The sequence below is a fragment of the Vicia villosa genome, unplaced genomic scaffold, assembly GCF_029867415.1.
Source record: "Vicia villosa cultivar HV-30 ecotype Madison, WI unplaced genomic scaffold, Vvil1.0 ctg.001641F_1_1, whole genome shotgun sequence".
In the NCBI taxonomy this organism is placed as follows: Eukaryota; Viridiplantae; Streptophyta; class Magnoliopsida; order Fabales; family Fabaceae; genus Vicia; species Vicia villosa.
In genome coordinates, this window is record NW_026705682.1 from 419,583 (window position 1) to 442,970 (window position 23,388).

A 23,388-nucleotide genomic window follows, 5' to 3' on the forward strand; every position below is an offset into this window, starting at 1 on the left:
GTAGACAGATGTTAGGCGGGGTTTTAGTGGCCAACGAGATTGTGGATTTCGTTTCTAAAGAGAAGAAGGATTGTCTTCTTTTTAAGGTGGATTTCGAAAAGGCTTATGATAAAGTGAATTGGAATTATCTTAAGTTTATGATGAGGAAGTTGGGTTTCGGGGAGGTTTGGATGAAGTGGATGGAGGCGATGATCTTTTCGATCAAAATGTCGATTCTTGTCAATGGTAGCCCAACGAGAGAGTTTGTGGTGGAAAGGGGTCTTAGGCAAGGCGATCCTCTTTCTCCTTTTCTCTTTGTGATTGTAGCAGAGGGGTTAAATCTTTTGGTGAATAAAGCGGTGGAGAATGGGGATTACGCGGGGGTTAGAGTGAAAAACAATTGTTTTGTGGACATTCTCCAATTAGAGGATGATACGCTTTTGGTGGGGGATGGTAGTTGGAATCACCTTTGGTCCATTAAAGCGGTTCTAAGAGCTTTTGAGCCTGTTTCGGGGCTTGAGATTAATTTCAACAAAAGTAAACTTATTGGGTTTAACGTTAATTCTAACTTTTTGGAGGTGGCGGCTAATTTCCTTGCTTGTAGAATGGAACCAAAGGTTTTTACCTTTCTCGAAATTAGGATTGGAATTAATCCTAGGAAGGTGAATGAGTGGAGGCCCATGGTGGAGGGCATTAAAAAAAGGTTATTGTCGTGGAAAGGTAGGTGGCTAAGTTTTGGAGGGAGATTAACTCTCTTGAAGTCGGTTCTTGGAAGCTTGCCTATTTTTACATTCTCTTTTTACAAGGCGCCGAAAAAGGTTATTCGAGAGATTAATAGTATTCAAAGCAATTTTCTTTGGGGTGGGGTGGAGCATAAAAAGAGGATTCATTGGGTGTCTTGGGATATTATTTGTAGGTCGGTGGATAAGGGTGGTCTCGGTTTAAGGAGGTTGGAGGATTTCAACTTGGCTCTTCTCCTTAAATGGAAGTGGAGGATTTTGGAGGTTCCAATTCTTTATGGTATGAGGTGCTAAAAGCGCGTTATGGGGATATTAAGATTCGGATGGCCGGTATAGGGGAAATTTCTAAGAATTCTTCCAAGTCGAGATGGTGGATGGATTTATTAGCTTTAGATAAGAAACTTCCGGAGATTTTTTTTGTGATAATGTGTTCTTTCGTATTGGGAATGGTTTTTCTACATCCTTTTGGCATTCCGCTTGGTTGAATGATGGACCTATTAAAATGTTGTTCCCTTCTTTGTTTTCTTTTTCCCGTTTACAGGATGTCTCAATTGCAGGGATGGGCAGTTGGATTCAAGGCGAGTGGCGCTGGAGTGATTTGGGCCTGAATAATTTGCCCGCGGGAGCCACTGGTACAGCAGCGCTGCTGTATGGTTTGCTGCGCCAGGCTGTTGGTCCGTCTAGGGGCAGCGACGTCGACGTCCCTTTTTGGAGATTGACGGGTCATCATTGGTTTACGGTGTCTTCTTGCTACGAGGACATTTGCACAAGGAAGGTAGTTTTCGGCCCCCCAAACCGTTTCAACTTTGTTATGGAGTTCATTTGGAAGATTGATGTTCCTTTAAAGTGTAAAGTTTTCGGTTGGCGGTGTCTTCGTGATAGGATTCCGACTAAAGACTCGCTTGTCCGTAGAGGTATCCCTCTTTCTCCCTCGGCTCTGTCTTGTTCTTTTTGTGGTGTTTGTAGTGAAACTTCCTGCCATTCTCTTCTTCTTTGTCGTACGGTGGATGATGTTTGGAGGTATATTGCTTCATGGATTGGTTTGGTGGATTATAAGGCGGAGAATTTTAAAGAGAGTTTTTGGATTTGGCATTCTTTTTGTAATAGGAAGAAAGTTAAAAGAGGTAAGCTAGGATGCGCTTGGTTGGCAACTCTTTGGACGTTGTGGTTACATAGGAACAAGATTATATTCAAGAATTTTGGATGGAATTCTAGGGATGTTGGTTGGGATGTTAAAGTGTTGGTTTGGAGGTGGGCTTTTATTTGGAATATTGCTCATGCCAATTGTAACTTTTATGAGTTTGACAAAAACCCTTTGTTTTTCCTAAGTTAGGTTTCAATTGGTGGGTAATTTTCTCCGCGGTTCCGGCCGTCTCTTTTGTAATCTCGTTGTGAACGTTTGTTCTATTAATATATCTTGATTAAAAATTTTAAAAAAAAAAAAGCTGTCAAATTCTACATTTGAGAAAAAAATAAAAAATTATTTTTTAATTAATTTTTAATATTTCAAAAGCGTTACATATATATGCAAATTCTAAGAATAAGTAATAAACTAACAATTAAAATAAAATTATATTCCATAAATCTTTATTTAATTTAATATTTAAATTATCTAATTAAGTATATTTCATATTCTATTTGATAAGCTAACCTAATTATTTTTCTATAAATCTGAGTACTAAAAAAAGCATTAGAGGGTGTGTAACAAATAATACTCCAAACAATTACATTGTCAACAATGATTAAAGTAACCAACCAGTGGAAAGATACCAAACATCACAAGAAAGTTAAACAGGTCAAAATACCTTCAAATCAAATAATCAACCAAACCAAAAATTCCCAAATAAGTCTAACAATTAGGAAGATTATCAAATGATTTATTTGTAAAAACCTAGTTTTGCATAGACATGTCGAGCTTCTAAATAAATCATTAATTTTGGACTAGAAAATAAAATAGCAATCCACTCAAACAAAAAGAGAAGACATAAAATCTCTGACATTGATACAAAAGAAAAAAAAAGCTTTGTAACCTACAATATGAATATATATTTACACAGGCCCACGTAAATAAACATGTTTGTACATAAATGCTCCCATGGAGATATTCGTGGATAAATCCAATGGTAATGGTTCTCTTTTTTCATAACCACGTGATAAATATGAAATATTTGCCAATTATTACATAGCCGGTCACATATTTACTCAAAATTTTAAGGTGATTAGTGTATAGACTCTTTTACTTATAAAATATTCAACCTTACGTTACATTTATGCACAACAATATCTTTCAAGTGTGAGCACATCTACTATACTCTCCCTCACATTTCATCTACATACGTGTACTGGCGTTGCATACACTTCAACGGGACCCGCCGCTTGATCACCCTATATCAAAACGACTTTCAATAAAAGTGATCGGTCCTTTAATTGAATCGTCGACTCTAATATCACTATTGAATCATCATGAGGAACATCCACATTGAGTCAAGAGCAACACACAAGTAATAGAAACTTCACATATTCACTCAAAATCTTAACAAGATACGTGTATGTGTCATCTCATTTATAAAATGCTCACATGTGTAACTTTAAACTCACATTTATACCTAACAAATTTATGGTTAAATAAGACTCCTTAAAAAAATTTCATATCCCACTGAAATTAATTAAATACAAATTCTAATTCAAGATTTCTCAAAAATTTAAAACGCCACTGAATTTTTTTAAAAAATATATTATAAAATTTCATTTCTTACCGACCACCAACTCTAGGGTTAGGATGTTCATTAATGTTTGGACCAACCACAAGTTGTTATGAATAAATTAGTGGATACTTAGATAAGATTATTAAATAATTAAAACATTATTTAGTAAAGTAATTATACTTACATGTGGTTTAGTGATAACGTGGGGTGGATATTGTAGGATCTATTTGAGACATTTCTCCACCTTAATAATTGCTTACAAGAGAGAGAAAGTGTCTAAACAAACACCGCTTGTCCTACTAGAAGGAAATGGACCTACAACTAAGGACAGATTAGCTACTTTTTGCTCAACAATTGAGTAGTCATGTTCATGCCTTTCCAACTGTAAAGCATCTAGTACTACTTCTCTTGTAACACTTTCAATCATTTCTTGCACTAAACACAAAATTGATTGGTTTTATAACATTTGTTTAGAGACGTGTTTCTAGTTGATCTTTAAAAAATTATTTTAATTAGATGCTTAGTTTCTGAATTTATTTTATAATGATTTTTTATTTAATAAATATTAATATTATGTTTTTTAAATACATACTCCCTCCATCTCATATTTATAAAAAAATTTACTTTTTAAATTTATTAAATAATTAATGTATTTAGTCTCCGTCTCATATTATAAGTCTCATATTATAAAAGAAATTTACTTTTTAGATTTATTGAATAATTAATGTATTTAGTCAATATATAGACCAGATACATTAATTATTTAATAAATTTATAAATAAAATTTCTCTTATAATATATATAGAACCGAAGAAACACTTATTATAAGAAAAATTACATTCTGCATATATTGAATAAAATTACATTCTACATACATTTATTGAATAATTAATACTATTATATTGGATTTATATAGTTCAAATATATTGATTAGTCAATATAATTAAAAAGTTTTTTTTTTATAAAAAGGACCAAATTGAATATTTGTTGGTCAACGTAGATCTTTTAGTTAAGTTTTAATAAAAATTGTTAAATTTTACTAATTTAGTATCGTAAATATCATTTTTTTATATGATTTATTGTGATTTATAATGGTGCACAATAGCATTTCTCTCATTCGAAGTGGTTCTTTTAGTTAAGTTTTGATAAAAATTGTTAAATTTTACTAATTTAGTATTGTAAATATCATTTTTTTTTATATGATTTATTGTGATTTATAATCGTGCACAATGGCATTTCTCTCATTCGAGACTCAGAAACCTAAATCAAAATGTTAAGACGCTATTATCCACATTTCACCAATTGTCGATTAGTGTTTGTCAAAAGAACACAACAAATAAAGAACCACATTCACTTCATAAATATGCTTAAGTTTTATCATAAAATTTAATTTTTTTTGCTTCTCTTATACAATCGTTTATGTTCTCTTTTGTGAGTTATATTAAATTTCTCGCGTTTCTCCTTATTTTAGTGTAGATTAGGATTTTCTTTGATGGATATTAGATTTGAATGTCTTATATACACCATGTGAGTCACATCATTTACTACATAAGGCCCTTATGATAAGGCGTTGGATATTGATCAATTTCATGACTACTAAAAAGTGTTATGAAGCGTATTACGGTCACATGATTTCTTCAGCAAATGGTGAACTTTTATGAACCAAGATCAAATTCGGAGACTTTCAAACATCGCCTATAAAAAGACAACAAGGGAAGCCAAAGAAAAAAAAAAGAAACAAAGATGCATTAGAAATGAAGCAATGAAAAAAAAGAGGAAACATAGTTGAAATTAAAGTTCATAACTTGGAAGTAAAAATTGCAAATCGATCTAAAAAAACCGAAAAATGCAAAAAATTGAAGTTTATTGGATGTGTTTGGATGCCATTTTGTGAGAGCCGCACGGTTCGGATCAAATTTCGAATTGATTTTTCAAAAATCGATCCAAACCAAACTGAACCGCATGTATATGTATTTTGTACTTATTTATTTTTTATTAGTATGATATGTTACATAAATTTATTATTATATGATAATTAATTTTTTTATCTTATCTATTAGCTTAGTTTAATCTATTTATTTTTATTATTTCATTTATTTCAACTATAATCGATCATTTTCATTTTATAATATTAACTTTTAATATAGTATTTTCATTTTATAATATTAACTTTATATATATATATATATATATATATATATATATATATATATATATATATATATATATATATATATATATATATATATATATATATAAATCAAATCTATGATTTATTAGTATATTTATAATATTAATAAAAATATAATTTATAATTTGGATATCCAAAAACCGATCCAAATTAAAGCGCATTAAATTGGATCGGAACAAATTAGATTTTTTAACGTATCATCCAAAACTGAACCAAACCGCAAATAAATTTATTTTTGGATCGGATTTTGCCTTAATTTAGACACAATATTACATCAATTCCAAACATCAATTCAATTAAGAATTACAACCAATTTCAAATGCCCATAATCAAATATTATAATAATTTTTAATCAATTATTTTAAATATATTGAACCTCACTAAACTCTGCCATTATAGGAGAGCATTGTTGCCAACACTAAATGTGAACATGCAATCTTATGAGTATGGAACTTCATATTTGTCATTGATGAATGAAAGAAAGCATAAGTTGCATGTTGTGAGAAAGAAGAAGAAAGGTGCAAGTTCTGTATTATTCATCTAAAAAAGGAAGTGAATGTTACAATGATTGTTATATAGCTAGCTAGAATGAAGTAGCTAACTTGACTAACTAACTAACAAACACTTAACCAACTAACTAACTCTACAAAGTTAGTTGGTAATTGTACACGTGGATGTTTCCTTTTCAGCTTCAGCATTCACAACCCCCCTCAAGTTGGAATGGATGTCAAACATTCCAAGCTTGGAATGCAAATGATTGAAGGGTCCTGGATGCAGATATTTAGTAAAAATGTCTGCGACTTGTTCATGTGTCGTGACTGGCATTAGGTGTATGGTTCCATCAAGAACACGTTCACGGACAACGTGGCAATCTATCTCAATATGCTTTGTACGTTCGTGGAACACAGGATTTGCAGCAATATGTATAGCTGACTTGTTGTCACAATAGAGAATGATAGGTAGTGAGGAAGGAAGATGAAAATCGTGAAGGAGCAAAGTCATCCATATTCCTTCACATGTGACATGAGCTAATGCACGATATTCAGCTTCAGATGAAGATCTGGAAATGACTGCTTGTTTCTTGCTCTTCCAACTAATTAGAGAGTCACCAAGGAAGAAGCATATGTCGGAGGTAGAACGACAAGTATCAGGGAAAGCTCCCCCAATCGGAATCAGAGAAGCCAGTCAAACATAAGGTAAAAGGGGATTTAAAAAGATGTCCCTGACCAGGATTACTTTTGAGGTATTTTAACACATGTATTGCAGCAAGCATGTGTTTATCGGTGGGATTGGCAAGGAATTGGGAGAGTTTGCTGACAGCATAGGCTGTTTCTGGACGAGTGTGAGTGATATACAAGTGACCGATAAGCCCTCTATAAGTGGAAGGTTCACAAATGGGAGTGCCAAAGGTTTGGTGGAGCTGTAGGTGAGGTTGCATGGGTGTGGCACAAGGTTTGGCACTAAGAAGACCAACATCAGAAATGAGATCAAGGGCATATTTCCTTTGGCAGATGAAAATACCTTGTGTGCTGCGAGCAACTTCAAACCCTATAAAGTATTTGAGGGCTCCTAAGTCTTTGATGCTGAATTTAGCATCAAGCAATGTTTTGGTGCGTGGGATTTCATCAGGATCAGTACCTCATATGATTAGGTCATCAACATATACTAAGATCACAGTGAAACCTTGAGAGGATTGCTTAGTGAAGAGGGAGTAATCTGCCTTGGACTGTAAGTAACCAGAAGTGATGAGTGTGTCAGACAGTTTAGTGTTCCACTGACGACTAGCCTGTTTCAAACCATATAGTGAACGTTGTAGCTTGCAAACAAGATTAGGCTGAGGTAAATCCAGACCTAGAGGAGCCTTCATGTAAACTTCTTCATGGAAATCTCCATGAAGGAAGGTTGTGTTAACATCAAGCTGAAATAATGACCAATTGTAGGCTGCTGCAATGGCTAGAAGTACTCGAATTGTGGTCATCTTCCCTACAGGAGTAAAAGTATCTGTGTAATCAAGACCTTCAGTTTGTGTAAAACCCTTTGCAACCAATCGGGCTTTATATCTCTCAATAGTTCCATTGGCATGTAATTTCACTTTAAACACCCATATGCACCCAATGGCTTTCTTCCGTGGAGGCAGGTGTACAAGATCCCATGTCTTGGTTTTAGTCAGAGCAGCTAACTCAGCCTTAATAGCCTTTTTACAATTTGCATCACAAATAGCATTCTCATAGGATTGAGGTTCATGGATAAAAGAAATATTCAAAATGAAATGTTTATGAGCAGGTGACAAGAAATTATAATTGAGAACATTGGCAATAGAATACTTACAAAAAGAAGAAGATGATGAACCAGCTGAATTGAGAAGTGTGGATGTATCTGCCAAAAGTGTACAATGGTAATCCTTAAGGTAAGAGGGTGGTTGTACATGTCTGGTTGATTTTCTAATAGGATTTATGATAGGTAGGGATGAGTTGAGATCAGGTTGAGTAGATGTAGTATGTGAGGGTGAGCTGACAGTAGGAGAAGATGAGTGATTGTCAAGGAATGTTGAATTGGAACTAGTTGGAGTAGGCTGGGGACAGGGATCAGATGTGGATTGAATAGGAGTGAAGGACTCATTCATGAACTGGGTATCAAACAAATCATCAAATGAAGAACTTTGAGTTTGAGATGTTTGAGGATTAGAGGGAGAAGCTTGAGTATTGGTTTGAGAGTTGACTTTGTATGGAAAGATAGTTTCAAAAAATATGACATCTCTAGAAAGAAACAGTCATTTGCATTAAAGGTCAAACAGGAGATGACCTTTCACTCCAGTTTTGTAACCTAAATAGATGCATTTCCTAGACCTTGAGTCTAATTTTCTTCTATTAGCTTTCAAGGTGGCTGCATAGCACAATGAGCCAAAAACTTTAAGATAGGACATGTCAAGTAAGGTGTTGTGAAGGGCTTGGTAAGGTGTCTTGTGCTCTATGTAAAGGGTTGGTAATCTATTGATAATATGGACAGAATAGCTAACTGCATGTGCCTAAAAAATGTGTGGTAACTAAGATTGAGATAAGAGAGCTCTAGCAGTACCAAGTATATGTTGGTGTTTCCTCTCAACAATTCCATTTTGTTGAGGGGTCCCTACACAAGATGTTTGGTGTGTGATGCCATATTTATGATAAAAAGCATGAATTTTGAATTCATTGCCATTATCAGATCTGATGCATTTTATTTGGCAGTTGAACTGAGTTTTAACCAAAGCTACAAAAGATTGAACAATTGTTGCAGTTTCAGATTTTTGTTTCATTAGAAAAAGCCATGTGAATCTACTCTTATCATCTACAACAGTGAGGAAATATCTAAATCCCATCATACAAGGGGTAGCCAAAGGTCCACATATGTCCATGTAGAGAAGATCAAATTAGATTCAGACACATGATTACTAAGAGAGAATGGTAGTCTCTTTTGTTTGGCATAAAAACACACATCACAAGGTAAAGCATTTTTGACAGTTTTGATAAAAGGAAAACTTTTATTGAGTTCAAGAAGTTTGGCATGTGAAGTGAGCCCAAGTCTAAGATGCCATAAGCTACAATTGGAAGAATCAGTATTTGGTTTATTCACTAATAAGTTAATGAGATGACTAGGTGGATTGGGAAAGAAAGAGATTGAAGGAGTCTTGAGGAGATACAATCCACCATGCAATTCAGTTGTGCCAATCATCTTCATGGATGACAAGTCCTGTATGATACAAGCATCATTAGTAAACATGAGTTGACAATTGAGACTTTTGGTTAATTTTGGAATTGAAATGAGATTGAATGAAAAACAGGCATATACAAAACATTGGTAAGGTAAATTGACTCAGTAAACTTTACAGTGCGGCTGCCATTAGGGAGTTTGATGGTAATAGGCTTAATACGTTTTATGTAGTGAAAGAATTTTTTTTTAGTGTAACAAACATTGTCTGTAGCACCCGTGTCAAGGATGAAAGTATCGGGATGAAAGGAACTAGGAAATGTACAAATGATACCTGAGTTGGGAATGTTATGAGAGGTAATTTGATTAATGCTATGAGATTGTATTTGTGAGGCATCTTGAAGTAAAGCTAATAAGGTTTTGTGCTGCTCAGGAGTAAAAGCCAATCCAGGAGATGCTTGGACATTAGCTTCAGAATCATCCCTTGGCTGAACTTCTGGCTTGTCTTCTGAGGTAGTGTAATTGTTTATTGCACCATCTGCTTTCCAATTTGGGGGATAACCGTGCTTTTTGAAGCAAGTATCAATAGTGTGATTTGTCATGCCACAATGTGTGCAGACATGATTGCCTCTACCTCTGCCACCAACAATTCTACCACCTCTGAGATTACTTCTTCCTCGAGCATAAGAGTTACCTCTGGTCTGAGAATCACGATTGTTATTAAGAGCAGCCAATATTTTTTATTCATCAAGAGGAATGTGAGTTTGTCTTTCTTGTTGAACAAGTAAAGAATATACTTTGCATATGTTTGGTAAAGGATCCATCAGCATAATCTGAGATCTGATAGCAGCATATTGATCATTCAATCCCTTTAAGAAACAAATAACTTAATCATTATCTCTATATGTGTGAATCTTGAGGAGAACACAACAAGAAGGATCACATTCACAAGTAGGAATAGGGAGAAAATTATCAAATTCTTGCCATAAAATTTTTCAGTTTGGTGTAGTAAGAAGAAATTGAAGAATCACCTTGCTTAGGGGTACAAATTTCTTCCTGTAAATCAGAGATGCGAAAAACATCACCTTGATAAAAATGCTCCTTCAACTCATTCCACATGTCAGCTGCATTATCCATCCATAGAATGCTTTGAGCTATTTCTTGCTCAACAGAATTCTTGATCCATGACATGATCATGGTATTGCACCTATCCCAAGCAATTGAATTGAAATCGAGATCTGCTGGGCGAGGCAATACGCCATTGATGAAGTGCAGTTTGTTCTTGGACCGAAGAGCCATAGTCATCGAGCGAGACCAAGAATGATAGTTGCTGCTTGAGAGAAGAGGAGTAACGAGAATCAACGCAGGATTTTCGTTTGGGTGCATGAAATATGGGTTATTTGATATCCTTTCTGCTGGTTGCGAGCAACAGATTCACCATGGACGCTTCCCTCGGAAGTAGTTGACATGATGAAAAAGATGGAATAAGTGAAAGAATGAATCACAGAAAAGTGAAGATGATGGAGATGAAGAAACTTGCGTAAGGCAGCGAAAGAAAAGGATCACAGGTCGATGATACCATGTGAACATGCAATCTTATGAGTATGAAACTTCATATTTGCCATTGATGAATGAAAGAAAGCATAAGTTGCATGTTGTGAGAAAGAAGAAGAAAGGTGCAAGTTTTGCCTTATTCATCTCAAAAAGGAAGTGAAGGTTACAATGATTGTTATATAGCTAGCTAGAATAAAGTAACTAACTTGACTAACTAACTAACAAACACTTAACCAAGTAACTAACTCTACAAAGTTAGTTAGTAACTGTACACGTGGATGTTTCCTTTTCAGCTTCAACATTCACACTAAATTCATTCATAAATAGATAACCCAAAACATCATTGTTATTATTATTAACACTAAATCCATCCCTAAATAGACAACCCAAAACATCATTAACACATTCAACTATCTTTCTCTTGTGTAAGTGAACCTATTCTTCAATTTTAAAATGTTCTTCTTTAAGTTTAGAGGAAAATTTTAAAACTCAGGGAGGTATAGTTATCATCACACAAAACATCCTTTTTCAAAAACACATTCAAGAGTCTTTATGTTAGACCGACACCAATCAAGTCATAGTCTCAGCTGAGAAGACGAGCGAAACCTTAACCCTCTAATTTTGAAAGGTGGTCTTGGTTTTTGTTTGGGTCCGGAATGATTTTCAAACCCTCTAATTTTGAAAGGTGGTCTTGGTTTTTGTTTGGGTCCGGAATGATTTTCAAATGCCGGTCGATGTTGCCTAATTTAGATTGGCTAGCTAGCAAGAATAGGGTCACATTATGAGGAACAGAGCTAATATTCTCAGCCAGCTACAAATCCCCACAGGTAAATAACATAAAAAACAATAGAAGAACCAAATGGAGATCAATGTACAAACAAAAAAGACAACACCATGTTTGTGCAATGTTCAACTGAGACTATAGTACTTACCAATCACAAGTTTAGAAAATAAAATGAATATCAAATAAAAAATTATATTAATAAATTGAAAAAATGGCAAAAGTTTTGCTTATAGTTGAACCAAACACCAAACTAGACAAACTTTTGAATAAGATGTTGACTGCATACCAAACCCTCAACTTACTTTGAAATTGGGATCAGTGTGTGATGCAAACATAAGAGAGTTTCTCATTGGATAGGCACAAGAATGTGATGTTTCAATAAACCACCTAATTAAGTGTTTCTAACGTAATCATTTATCATATAAGTGCTTATGCATAAACTATTTCTATCAAAAAAGATAATTCTGCTAGTACACATAATATCAAACCAACATCATTTCCAAATCCATGTGCTACTACTCTCCCCGTTGACATTGTTTAACACCAGAAAATAAAATTAAATTAAAATCAACAAATTTAGACTAGCTATATAATGTTTTCTAGCAATAAATAAAGTATTAGATACAACAAAAACCAGAGAAAACCATATGCAAACAAATCAAGACCAAAACTATAGATGAATAATGGGCGGAACTAATTATGACACACATACTTCTTACTCGTCAAGCTCTATTTCCTTCATATATATAGAAAACCATTTGAAACTCGAGAGACTAGAGACGATTTTCTCTTAATCGGAGTAGGGTTTTATCTTGAACCTGTAAAGAAGCCTCTTCTTTTTCAAGGTAGGATTGTCGACAGTGAGGAGCAATTTTCCTAGTTCACCGACTTTAAAGCTGTTGGAAACTACTGGTTCATCGCTAGGGGCCATCTTTGTAGCCTTCTGTATAATAACTGCATATCTATCCTCAGCATCAGGTTTGAATTCAGCACTGTAACTAACTTCCCAGCCCACCACGCGCAATTCCCAGACAATAATGCATTTCTGCAGATCACACAACAATTCACTGAGATATTTATAATAGCATGATAGAGTCTTGCGTAGTTAGAACAAGAGACAAAAGATGTATGAAAACACACCTCATATATAGCAATTTCGACGGTTTGCTTAGTGGTTGGCTTTACAGGAATTTCCGTGGTGGGATCGTTAATGCTGAAATCCGGGTTGCAATCACAAAAATCAACACTCAGGCCACCATACTGAACCGGCACTTGCTCAGGAGAAATATACCTAATCAATTTCACAGACAAATATAGAAAGTGAGTTCACAAATCATAACCTAACAAACAAACCAAAGAGCGAAATCTGAAAAAGATTTCAAATTTTAAGAGTGGCTAACAATGCTCATTTTTCACTTCACTAACTTGAAAAGTGTGTCGGGAGACTTGGATGGGCCTGCAAACACAAATTTACTCTTCGTCCTCTGAGTCAAGAACGGATTGATCATGGTATAGAATGCAAGATACCACCATGGCACATTGATAAAAACCTACAAATTGAAATTGAATAACAAAGGAACACACCATATCAGTCATCATTTCATCATCACTTACTATTAATTTCACCTTTCCATATAAACAAATACATAAACAGGTGAATCACTGCTATTTTATCCTCAAAATTCTAAAGATGAATCAAGTAGCTAGAACCTCCAAATTTACAAAAAAAAAAATTAATCCCTAAAATTCAATATCAATAATCAATTTTGATAAATCCAAATCGTAAATAGATACCAACAAAGTTTCCGAAAACATGTTGCTACTCAACATGTAAGAAACAATTTGTCATCTCAACATGTGCTTATAAGTGGGGGGCAATCCTCACCCTACAAGCCGGTTTTGTAGGGTTGAGTTAGGCCCAACCACATTTCTTAACATATCTGATCCCTACAATTTCGACCTATGAAGCACAAACACCGACCCTAACTCGCCAACACCGGTGATAATTGTGTCACTTTCAGACGCCGACACGGACATGGACACCTTTTTTCAGAGGTGTTAGTGCTTTAGAGATTTCGACAACTAAGGTAATGTTTGGTTTCACGGTTAAAGCACTTAGAATTGATTATGGATGAGTAGAATTGATTATAACATGTGTGGTGACTCTCTAGTAGAATTGATTCTACTTAAAGCTAGGATTTGTAGCTTTTGAGTCTCTATGAGATTATTTATAGTGAAATACTTTAACAAGATCTTATCCAAACATAAATCACTTTACCTTCATCACTTTTAACTAGAATCAATTTTACCAAATCAATTCACTCCCAATCAATTTTTTTCACCGCAGAACCAAACCAAACACATGCTAAAATGGTAATTGACCTGAATAGATATAACATACACAACATACATAGATATCAAAACACTAAAATTGGGAATATGAATGAACCTGTTTAGCAACAAACTCAGGATAATTATCCTGAAGCAACTGCAGCGCCTGTTTAGTAGCAAGTCTAAGCTCCCTTTTCGCCGGCCCCGGCGAGTTTTTCAAATCATTAACTTGAAAAACAGTGTTAACACCACCAGGATAAAAATCAAGCTTCCTAATACTCTTCTCCAAAAACTGAATCCTCCATCTCAAAAACCTGTTCCTCCTTTCCTCATTCCCGAAAGTCTTATCATAAAGCTCCTTATTCTGAAACTCACCATACACATTATAACAAACAGGATGCGCCTCTCTTGAAAAGCCATGCATGAAAACAACTTTGTCCAAATCCTCGCCTAGATCTTCGTCCAGAAGTGAGTCTATGTTGAAGTCTTTTCGCCATTGGAGGGTGTTGGTGAGCATTGTGTGGGAGTCTTTCGGTTTGAAGTCGCGAGCGCGGAGGAATTTGAGGAGGATTACGTCGGTGCGTTCGTCGGCGAGAAGGGGGACGCCGTAGATTGAAACTTGTTCACCTTTGATTGATTCAGTTATGAGGTGTTTGAGTTGGTTGAGTGAAGTTGTTTCTGAATCGGAGAGATCGCTTAGCTTGTTGCTTTCTTCTTTGAATGAAACTAAATTTACTGGAATTTTCTTTTGTTGTTGTTGTTGTTGATTTTGTTCGGGTTGGGGTTCTGGTGAGGGTTCTGGTGCTACTACATCTTGTGACTGGTTACCTTTGGTATCGGTTTCTGATTCGGTTGGTTGTGGTGGTGGATCGGGGAGTTCTTTTTGGTCGGTAACCGGGAGTTCCGGTTCTGGCTGTGGCTGTGGCTGGGGAGTTAGGGTGGATGAATCGGTTTCTTGTTGCGGTGGTGGTGACGGTGGAGGAGGAGTAGGGTTTGAGTTGTTATTTTCGGCCATTTTGAAAGAGAGAGTGAAGTAAAGGTTAAAGTTGAAGTAGTGGAGTATTTAAGAGATAGAAAGAGATTATGGAGCGGTGGAAAATGAAGTAAGAAAGTCTAAGAAGTAAGTAAGCAAGAAGTGAAGTGATCTGTAGATGGTATCAAAAGACGACATTCATTCAGCTGCCGAATCCTATGCTGTATGTCATTGTTTTGTAAAGTCGTCCGGTGGTTTTGAATTTTGATTAGTCTCTTTTCTTATTATTGTTATCATTTCACTTATTTTTATTTTTTTATAATTGATTTATAAATATTGATAATTTATTAACATTAATATATTATAAATAATAAAGATAAATAAATACTTTCGTTAAGAAATTAAATTCTAAACTAATTATTCAGTTATGTAAATCAACTAATATATATTACTTTCTCTTTTTAAAATGATTATCATTTATTTTTCTCTCACATGTTAAAAAAATAGGGAAAAAAGGTGATGCACTGTCAACCAATCACCATCCATGTATCCAATTAAACCATTTTTTTATTTAAAAAAATTTAATGATATGGCACATTTATGATTTTCTATTGGATGACAGTGTAAAACTATTTTACACTGTCAGTGCCCTACCTTTTAACTCTAAAAAATATAATAAATTTATTTTAAAATATTATATTTTATTAAATTAACTTTATAAGTGTGTTAAAAATAGTGTATGAGATAGTATTAAGGTGACCCAATTGAAAAAATAATAATTTTTTATATTAAAAGTGAGAATAAAATAAATATTTATTAAAATGAAAATCATTTTGAAATGGAGGGAATAGTTGAGGACCCTTATTCAACCCATTGTTTTCCTACTTGAGTTTAATTGTTTATTTCGTTTTAAATATTTAAAAAGAAACTTTTTTATCAAACAATTTATATTTATTTATTTATTAGTAGACTTATAAATTTGAATAATTTAAAATTGTAAGAGAATATTTATCTTGTCTATTTTATTATTATTATCTCATATATATATATCCACTATAAATGATAAATGATAAATCCTAACAATATAAAATTTTAGAAAGCTATTAAAACCTAATAACATGCAAACTATGCAAAAATTAAAAGAGATGGATAGAGAGAAAGTACACTGGTATTTATATTGGTTTGTTGTGTTCTCCTCGCTTGCACCTAGTTCACTCTCCATTGATAAGTCATTGAAATTTCGTTAGTCTTCCAATAATTTGTAACAAAAAGGTGTTCTTTTATACAACAGATAATTAGCGACAAACTAAAAACTTAAACCAACTACTAAACAACATATATCTAAATCGTGATTTTCCTTTTGTTATACACAGCTCTAGGATGCAATTTTTTTAAGATCTGCACTCAACCTTGAATCAATTCACCTTCTCATAACCAAAGCACTCTAGGGTTTCATCTGCATTGATCTTCACTCAATCCTACTAAAAATTTTTTTTTGGGTCTTTGAACTCTCAAAGGAATTAGAAACTCCAAAATTGTGTTTGCATATATCTTCATTTATCCTATTGAAATTCCCTTTGGAAAAGAAGCCTTTCTTTCTCTTCACCGGATATAAATCTCCAAAAAAGCAAATCACAATCCAAATCTTCAATCTGAAAACAAATTTTCACAAGACATTAGAACACTAATGAACCTCCTCGCACTCTCTCTTAGAGTTGATAAAAACACAACTAGTCCTAAACTCACTAATTCAACACAAGAAAATTATTTTCTACAAGTTTTACTTAAGATAGAAAGTTATGTTTTTCGGAAATGTGAATGAGTATGCAAAATTCTCTTTGCAAGTCTTGAAAGTTATGAGTTAGAAAGAGAATTTAATGTAAATATGTTCTAGAGAAATGCATTAATAGTGAGTAAAAATGGTCATTTGATTTGAGTCAAGAGTGAAGAAAATGATTTGAGTCAAGTAAAGGAATGACTTGAATCAAGATAAGAAAACTTAGATTTTCACGAATTTGGTTCGAGTCAACACTTGCCCGTGTCTTATTGGGAAAAAAACAAACATAAAGAAAGAATAGGAACACAATAACAACATAAGAGATTAACGTAGAAACTCTAAATCTGGAGAAAAAACCACGACCATTGTCAAATAACAGCCTGAGAATAACAAAATGTAAAAATTATTACAACACATAGACTACCCTCTACCACCCTTAGGCCCCAATACACCCACACTCTCCAAAGCAAATATTTAACCACCCCTCACAACACTCTAAAACAAGAGTATGACAGAAAATAAAGAAAATCAAATGCAAACTTAAAATTCTTTTGATTGGTACATCTTGAAAAGAAAAAATTTGAATCTTATATATAGCATTGGACTCCCTTTTCCTTCACAAAAATAAGCGATGTGGGACTTCTTCAACATATATATTTTCAACCAAACCCAACAATCTCCACCTTGATTGAAAATAATACATTAACTTTCATTGTCTTCACCGACAATCATACTCCACCATAAAGAGTATATTCACTTGAAGCTACACCACTCCAAGAATTTTCACATTGTCTTCATTGACAATCATAGTTTTAAAAACTATCATACTCCACCTAAAGAAAGAGTATACCTTGAAACTAAATCATTTCAAGAATTTTCACATGCGAAAAACCAGGTTGAAACTTTCTGGTTCAACTTCCATGTTGGTAGGAAGTTCTTCAACCATCGACATAATCTCACAACACACTTTGTTTTAATGCTCATGTGTTAATCCGCTAGCAATAACTTGTCCTTTTCTATGACAGTGAAAATTTCATGAGGACACACTTCTCAATTTTCAAATAAGATCGTCCTCTCTCACAGCGAGAGAGACATTGCTAGCATTTGACTTAGAGTTCTTCTCTGACGCTGCCCCATCATGACACTTATACTTTATATGTCCAATCTTTCCACATTTCTAACATTCCACACTCGTTTCATTGTTTTTCTTCACATAAGGCCTTCCTCTAACAACCAACACTGAGTTTGATAAGGTATTATCCTCACCCTTCAATCTTCTTTCTTCAAAAATAATTTTACTAGCAACTTCTTCATAACTCAGAGTTTCCTTCCCATATATCAAAAAAAGTTTAATATGTTCATAGGAAGATTGAAGAGACCATGTCAGTCTCAAAGCTTTATCTTCATCATCAATCTTGACTCCAATAGTTTCTAATTCAGAAACAATAGCATTTAGAACACTTAGATAATCAGATACTTTTGTATGTTCATCCATACGCAAGCAACGAAAGTGCTCCTTCAACAACAACCGATTTGATATACCCTTTCCTTGATATAGCCCTTCAAGTTTCTCCGAAGGCTCTTTGGCTGACGACGTACCAAGAACATTCGCAAGAATATTCTTAGCCAAAGACATGAAAATTGTACTCGAAGCTCTCAAATCTAGTTCATCCCACTTCTCATTGTCCGTGTTAGAAATATTTCCTTTCAACGACTTGTGTAATCCTAATTGTATCAAAACATCATTGACTTCAATTTTCCACAAGCCAAAATTGATTTTTCCATCAAATTTCTCTAAATCAATCTTCACTGCACTTGAAAAACATGACATTGCAGCCAAAACCATTCCTGCAACAAAATAAAATTTTCCCAACCAACACATAGTATAAAATTTCTTTTCTGATGTGGAAGATTAGACAAAACTGCAACCACATAGCATACTAAAATTTATATCCCACCAAACCAAGGCTCTTGATATCACTTATTAGGAAAAAAATAAACATAGAGAAAAAGAGGAACAAAATAACAAAACAAGAGATTAACGTGGAAACTCCAAATCTGGAGAAAAATTAAACCACGACCGTTGTCAAATGACAACCAGAGAATAACACTATGTGAAAATTGTTACAACACATTGACTACCTTCAATCACTCTTAAATCCCAATACATCCGCACTCTCTAAAGCAAATATTTAACTACCCCTCACAACACTCTAAAACAAAAGTATAAGAGAAAATAAAGAAAATCAAATACAAACTTAAAGTGCTTTTGATTGATACATCTTGAAAAGAAAAACTTGAATCCTATATATAGCCTTGGACTCTCTTTTCCTTCACAAAAATAAGCGATGTGGGACTTCTTTTACATATATATTTTCAACCAAACCCAACAAAATGTTGGGTGCAAGTGTGAGTGGTTAAAAGTCTCACATTGCCTATGAATGAGTGAAATATTGGATTTATTAGAGAGATGACCCATTTACCTAACACCTTAAGGTTTTGGGTTGAGATGTGATGTCTCCCTCTCTTGTGATCCTGGGGCATTGGTCTCATTGGTGCTCCCGGCTCTCTCGGACTTCCTAACAGTGGTATCACAGCCGTGGTTCGACTTGGTGGGGGAGCGGGAGCTGGATCCGGTGTTAGATCCAGTTATAGGATGTGGGGGGACTCACACTTGTGGGGAGAATGTTGCGTGCAATTGTGAGTGGTTAAAAGTCCCACGTTGCTTGTGAATGAGTGAAATGTTGGATTTATAAGAGAGATGGCCAATTTACCTAACACCTTAAGCTTTGTTTGCGAGTTTGGAGGAGAAGGGAGGGGAGGGCTTTGGAAAATAGGAAGAATTGGGTGAATAGAATAAAAAGATTTTGGGTAGGAGGGTTTTGGAGGGTTTGATTTTATTCATAACACCAAAAATCACATAAAATAGGAGAACAAAAAAATTGTATTGAAGGAGGATTTTGGAGGGCTTACATAAATTTTCCAAATATCTTTTAGGTTGTTATACTATTCTGAAAATTAAATATTTAGTAATGATAATGACTCTTTTATTATTCTAAACAAAATTATTTTTTTAAAAAATATCAAATATTTTCCTATAATTTTTTAAAATTTCGTTTTCGGAAGCCTTTCCCTCCCCTCCCCTCCAAACTTGCAAACATAGCCTTAAGGTTTTGGGTTGAGATGTGGTGTCTCCCTCTCTTGTGGTCCTGGAGCATTGGTCTCATTGGTGCTCCCGACTTCTCCGAACTCCCCAACATGTCTAACTCATGATTTGAGTCAAACACTTTTCATACTTGAATGAAAACCACTCATGATTCGAGTCAAAAAAATTTTGACTCAAGTCACATATCTCGTGGAAAATTTTGTTTTTCAATTTAAACTCATGATTCAACTAAAGCCATTTGCTGACTCGAGTCATGTTTTCCAAACCAAAATTATGGAAAACATGAAAGCTCGAGTCAAGATTTTGTTTAACTTAAATCATGCTTGCACATGTTTCTTGATTCAAGTAACAAACTTTATGACGAATCATTTACATTGATTTTTGGTCAAAGACCTATTTTATGCATGCAAAATAAATTTTAATGAAAAATAATTCTACGCAAAATACTCATTCGGTCCCTTAACTATACCATTGGGTTCAGATTGGTCCCTTAATTTTTTTTCGTGTCACTTTGGTCCCTTAACTTTCAAAATGTTTCATTTCAATCGTTTTTCTCTAATTAGGGACAAAAAAATTTAAATTTTGCCTCATGCCTCAAGTTGGGCCGGTCCTGCATGAAGTATTACAAATTATCCTTAAAAAAACCTAATGTGCTTGTATCATATTATAAATTAAAATTTTTATTAAAAAATTTAATAATTTAATAGTGATTTACCTTTTAAAATTGATATCAATATAATTTCTATATTATAATGTAAATAAAAAATAAAAGTATATATCATGAAGTATGGAGTGGAGTGGGTATTAATTAGTATATACCTACACATCAACCTGCATCTCTATCCATATCTATAACACATATCTTTATTCTATTCACTATAAATATTTTTCTTTTACAAGTATTAATTAAATACGACTTCAATTGTCATTATTAAGGACCTTAAACTATTTCAAAATAGTGCCTTATAAAGTTGATTTTGTAAATTAGTTCCTTATCCTATGACCCCCTTTCTTCAAATGCACCCACCCCCTTATAACTCTCAATCAAAGTGTTGGTTGTAACAAACTAGTGAATTTTATGAGGATAAGGGTGTGCTTTGGAATTAAACAAGCAACACACTCCTTGTAATAACAAAACTAAAAAATTCAAAATTTCTTTGGCTCATACAACTACACCTGGCTTCTAGAAAGATAAACATAGTTGGCAACAAACTAAAAGAGACCACACAAATACCAGACAGGCCCCCCTTAAAATCCTACAATTGATTTTCTTGAGATAACAAGAAAGAAAAAAACAAATTTCAAGTAGAATTTTTGTGAGCATTAACAAACTAGGCTATGTATTGTAGCAATTTTTTTGGTTTATGAATGGCTCATTTATTTTCAAGAACCTTTTACACTTCTCATAAACTAGTTATATGTTCAAACATTAGGTATTATGATGTTAGAACAACACCAAGAAATGCATGTTATAGAGTTAGAAGAGGAAAAACATGGAATGGTTCAATGTTACAATGCTGCAGCAGTAGTAGTAGAAGCAGTTCACAACAATCATATTGTGCTGATCAGAAAGTGAATTTGCAAACTGAGAATGATAGTGAAAATTTGAAGCAAAAGTTTGAGATTTTGGCGTGTGAGTATGGATGGAGGATAAGGAGATTAATTGTGAATACTGATGAGATAAAAATGGCTGCTCAAGTTCAAGCTGAGGCTTTTCATGTTCCTATGGCTCTTTTCAATGACTTGTTCTTCCACTTCTTTAAGGTTTTTCTTCTCTCATTTTGTTGATCCTCTTCATTTTTATTGAAATTGCACATACTTTTCTTTTTAATTCTAAGGAGAATGGACGTAGATTCGTGCGATCACTGGTACACGCATTCTAATACATCAAATGCGTGCATCAATGACTGCAGTGAATCTGCATTTCACTAAGTGCTAAGAAGTGAATAATTACAAAATTGAAACCACACTCAATATATCAAATATCTTTATAGTCTTTTACGGTATCAGAGTCATAGTTACACTCCTTTCGCATTGATGTTCAATGTTTTGTCCTGTCTTGACACAAAATAGGCTGAAGTGCTATCAGGGCTTCTTTACAAGCTTAAATGCTCACCTCCCAATAGGTACATTTGTTCTTATTTCTAATCAAGCTTATGTAGATTATCATTTATCAATATATGAAACTTGTGAACTAAAAAAAGTTACATTATTTTTTCAAAAAGACACATGATGAACCTGAAACATGAAATAAGAAATTGATTTTGTGTAAAACACTAGCAACTAATGTATGTGCATTATTATTCAGGTATGCTTGTTTGGTTGCTGAGAATGATCAAGATTCGCCAAATGAACTTGTTGGTGTCGTAGATGTCACTGTAATGAGAGATCAAGATGTTCTTGAACATCTTCCAGATGATGCACAAGAGTATCTTTACGTTTCAGGAATAGCTGTCTCCAATGCTTTCAGGTGATTAACGTGTCTGTAACCGTATTTGTGTTTCATAGTTGATAGTTTTTGTTATGTTATGAAAGTGAATGTTGATATTGATGTTAATTTGTGGCACAGGAGGATGAAAATAGGGACTGTAATGTTGAAAGCATGTGACATGCTTTCGAATTTGTGGGGTTTTGAGTTTCTTGTTCTTAGAGCTTATGAAGAAGATGTGGGTGCTAGAACATTGTACACAAATGCTGGTTACCAAGTTGTGTCTAAAGATCCACCATGGACAAGTAATTGGATTGGAAGGAAATGTCGAGTTCTTATGATCAAAAGAATTAGTTTATTTCCTTAGTAGATTGTTGATTCAAAAAATTTAGAAAATCCAAACAAAATAACATAATAGGCAAATGTATCCTATGTACATAGCAAGTACTGGAAAGAACTCATTTTGTATGTAATCATTGAGAAATAATGAGCAAGATGTTCCCAGCCCTCATGTTTGACAGTTACAGAAAATGGCACACATCGTTTCTTTGGAGTAAATTTCTTCAGCACAAAAGTCTTAATTGCATCCGAGCCAGGTGAGATAGTTCTAAATTGGAATTGCCCCTTGGTACCAAAATTCACCCGGTCTTTCATGTTTCCTTATTTAAGAAGGCGATTCCGTCTGTTATTCAGCTGCAAACCCTACCCCCTATGCTGACTGAAGACATGGAATTGGAGGTCAAACCTCAGGATATCAAAGTTGTTCGGACAGCTCCTACCGGTCACGTTGAAGTCTTGATTCAATGGAAACAGCTGCCAAATTTTGAAGCATCATGGGAGTCCTTTGACACCATCAATAAACAGTTTCCTGCTTTTCACCTTGAGAACAAGGTGAAGCTTTTGGAGAAATGATCATTAGTGGTCATCGGATTGTTGTTTATTGTGGTTTGGTCAAGGGAGAGACTAGACTCTATAATTTTTAAGGATTGGCTGTTATTGTGTCAATTATTTCCTTTAATTGGAAGTTACACATTACCGTTGTGTCTAACAATTTCCATTGATGTAACTCCTCCGCA

The 23,388-nt window shown here is 34.2% G+C and overlaps 3 protein-coding genes across 3 annotated transcripts; 2 read left to right on the forward strand and 1 right to left on the reverse strand.

Annotated features, from left to right (window-relative positions):
* The first annotated feature begins 1,042 nt into the window (after positions 1-1,042).
* On the forward strand, positions 1,043-2,052 carry LOC131636127 (uncharacterized). The gene is made up of 2 exons (XM_058906777.1): positions 1,043-1,168; positions 1,261-2,052. Exons 1-2 carry the CDS (start codon positions 1,043-1,045, stop codon positions 2,050-2,052), a joined length of 918 nt encoding a protein of 305 aa, XP_058762760.1.
* Positions 2,053-12,114: 10,062 nt separating this feature from the next.
* On the reverse strand, positions 12,115-15,185 carry LOC131636128 (patellin-3-like). The gene is made up of 4 exons (XM_058906778.1): positions 14,087-15,185; positions 13,063-13,187; positions 12,778-12,928; positions 12,115-12,682 (listed from the first exon to the last, which is right to left on the reverse strand). The coding sequence occupies exons 1-4, from the start codon at positions 14,981-14,983 to the stop codon at positions 12,428-12,430; spliced, it is 1,428 nt and encodes a 475-aa protein (XP_058762761.1). The 5' UTR covers positions 14,984-15,185; the 3' UTR covers positions 12,115-12,427.
* Positions 15,186-21,148: 5,963 nt separating this feature from the next.
* LOC131636122 (GCN5-related N-acetyltransferase 10, chloroplastic-like) lies at positions 21,149-22,819 on the forward strand. The gene is made up of 4 exons (XM_058906772.1): positions 21,149-21,648; positions 21,958-22,010; positions 22,193-22,354; positions 22,454-22,819. The coding sequence occupies exons 1-4, from the start codon at positions 21,253-21,255 to the stop codon at positions 22,677-22,679; spliced, it is 837 nt and encodes a 278-aa protein (XP_058762755.1). The 5' UTR covers positions 21,149-21,252; the 3' UTR covers positions 22,680-22,819.
* The last annotated feature ends 569 nt before the right edge of the window (positions 22,820-23,388 follow it).

Bases quoted from the DNA above. Each gene is read 5' to 3' on its own strand.
- LOC131636127 (XM_058906777.1), top strand. From the start codon at position 1,043: ATGGCCGGTATAGGGGAAATTTCTAAGAATTCTTCCAAGTCGAGATGG. The intron at 1,169-1,260 runs GTTTTTCTACAT...TCCCGTTTACAG, and splicing joins GTTCTTTCGTATTGGGAATG to GATGTCTCAATTGCAGGGAT.
- LOC131636128 (XM_058906778.1), bottom strand. From the start codon at position 14,983: ATGGCCGAAAATAACAACTCAAACCCTACTCCTCCTCCACCGTCACCA. The intron at 13,188-14,086 runs GTTCATTCATAT...TTCAATTTGTAG, and splicing joins CTGAGTTTGTTGCTAAACAG to GTTTTTATCAATGTGCCATG. The intron at 12,683-12,777 runs GTGTGTTTTCAT...TGTGATCTGCAG, and splicing joins TCGAAATTGCTATATATGAG to AAATGCATTATTGTCTGGGA.
- LOC131636122 (XM_058906772.1), top strand. From the start codon at position 21,253: ATGGCTCATTTATTTTCAAGAACCTTTTACACTTCTCATAAACTAGTT. The intron at 21,649-21,957 runs GTTTTTCTTCTC...GACACAAAATAG, and splicing joins TGTTCTTCCACTTCTTTAAG to GCTGAAGTGCTATCAGGGCT. The intron at 22,355-22,453 runs GTGATTAACGTG...TTTGTGGCACAG, and splicing joins GCTGTCTCCAATGCTTTCAG to GAGGATGAAAATAGGGACTG.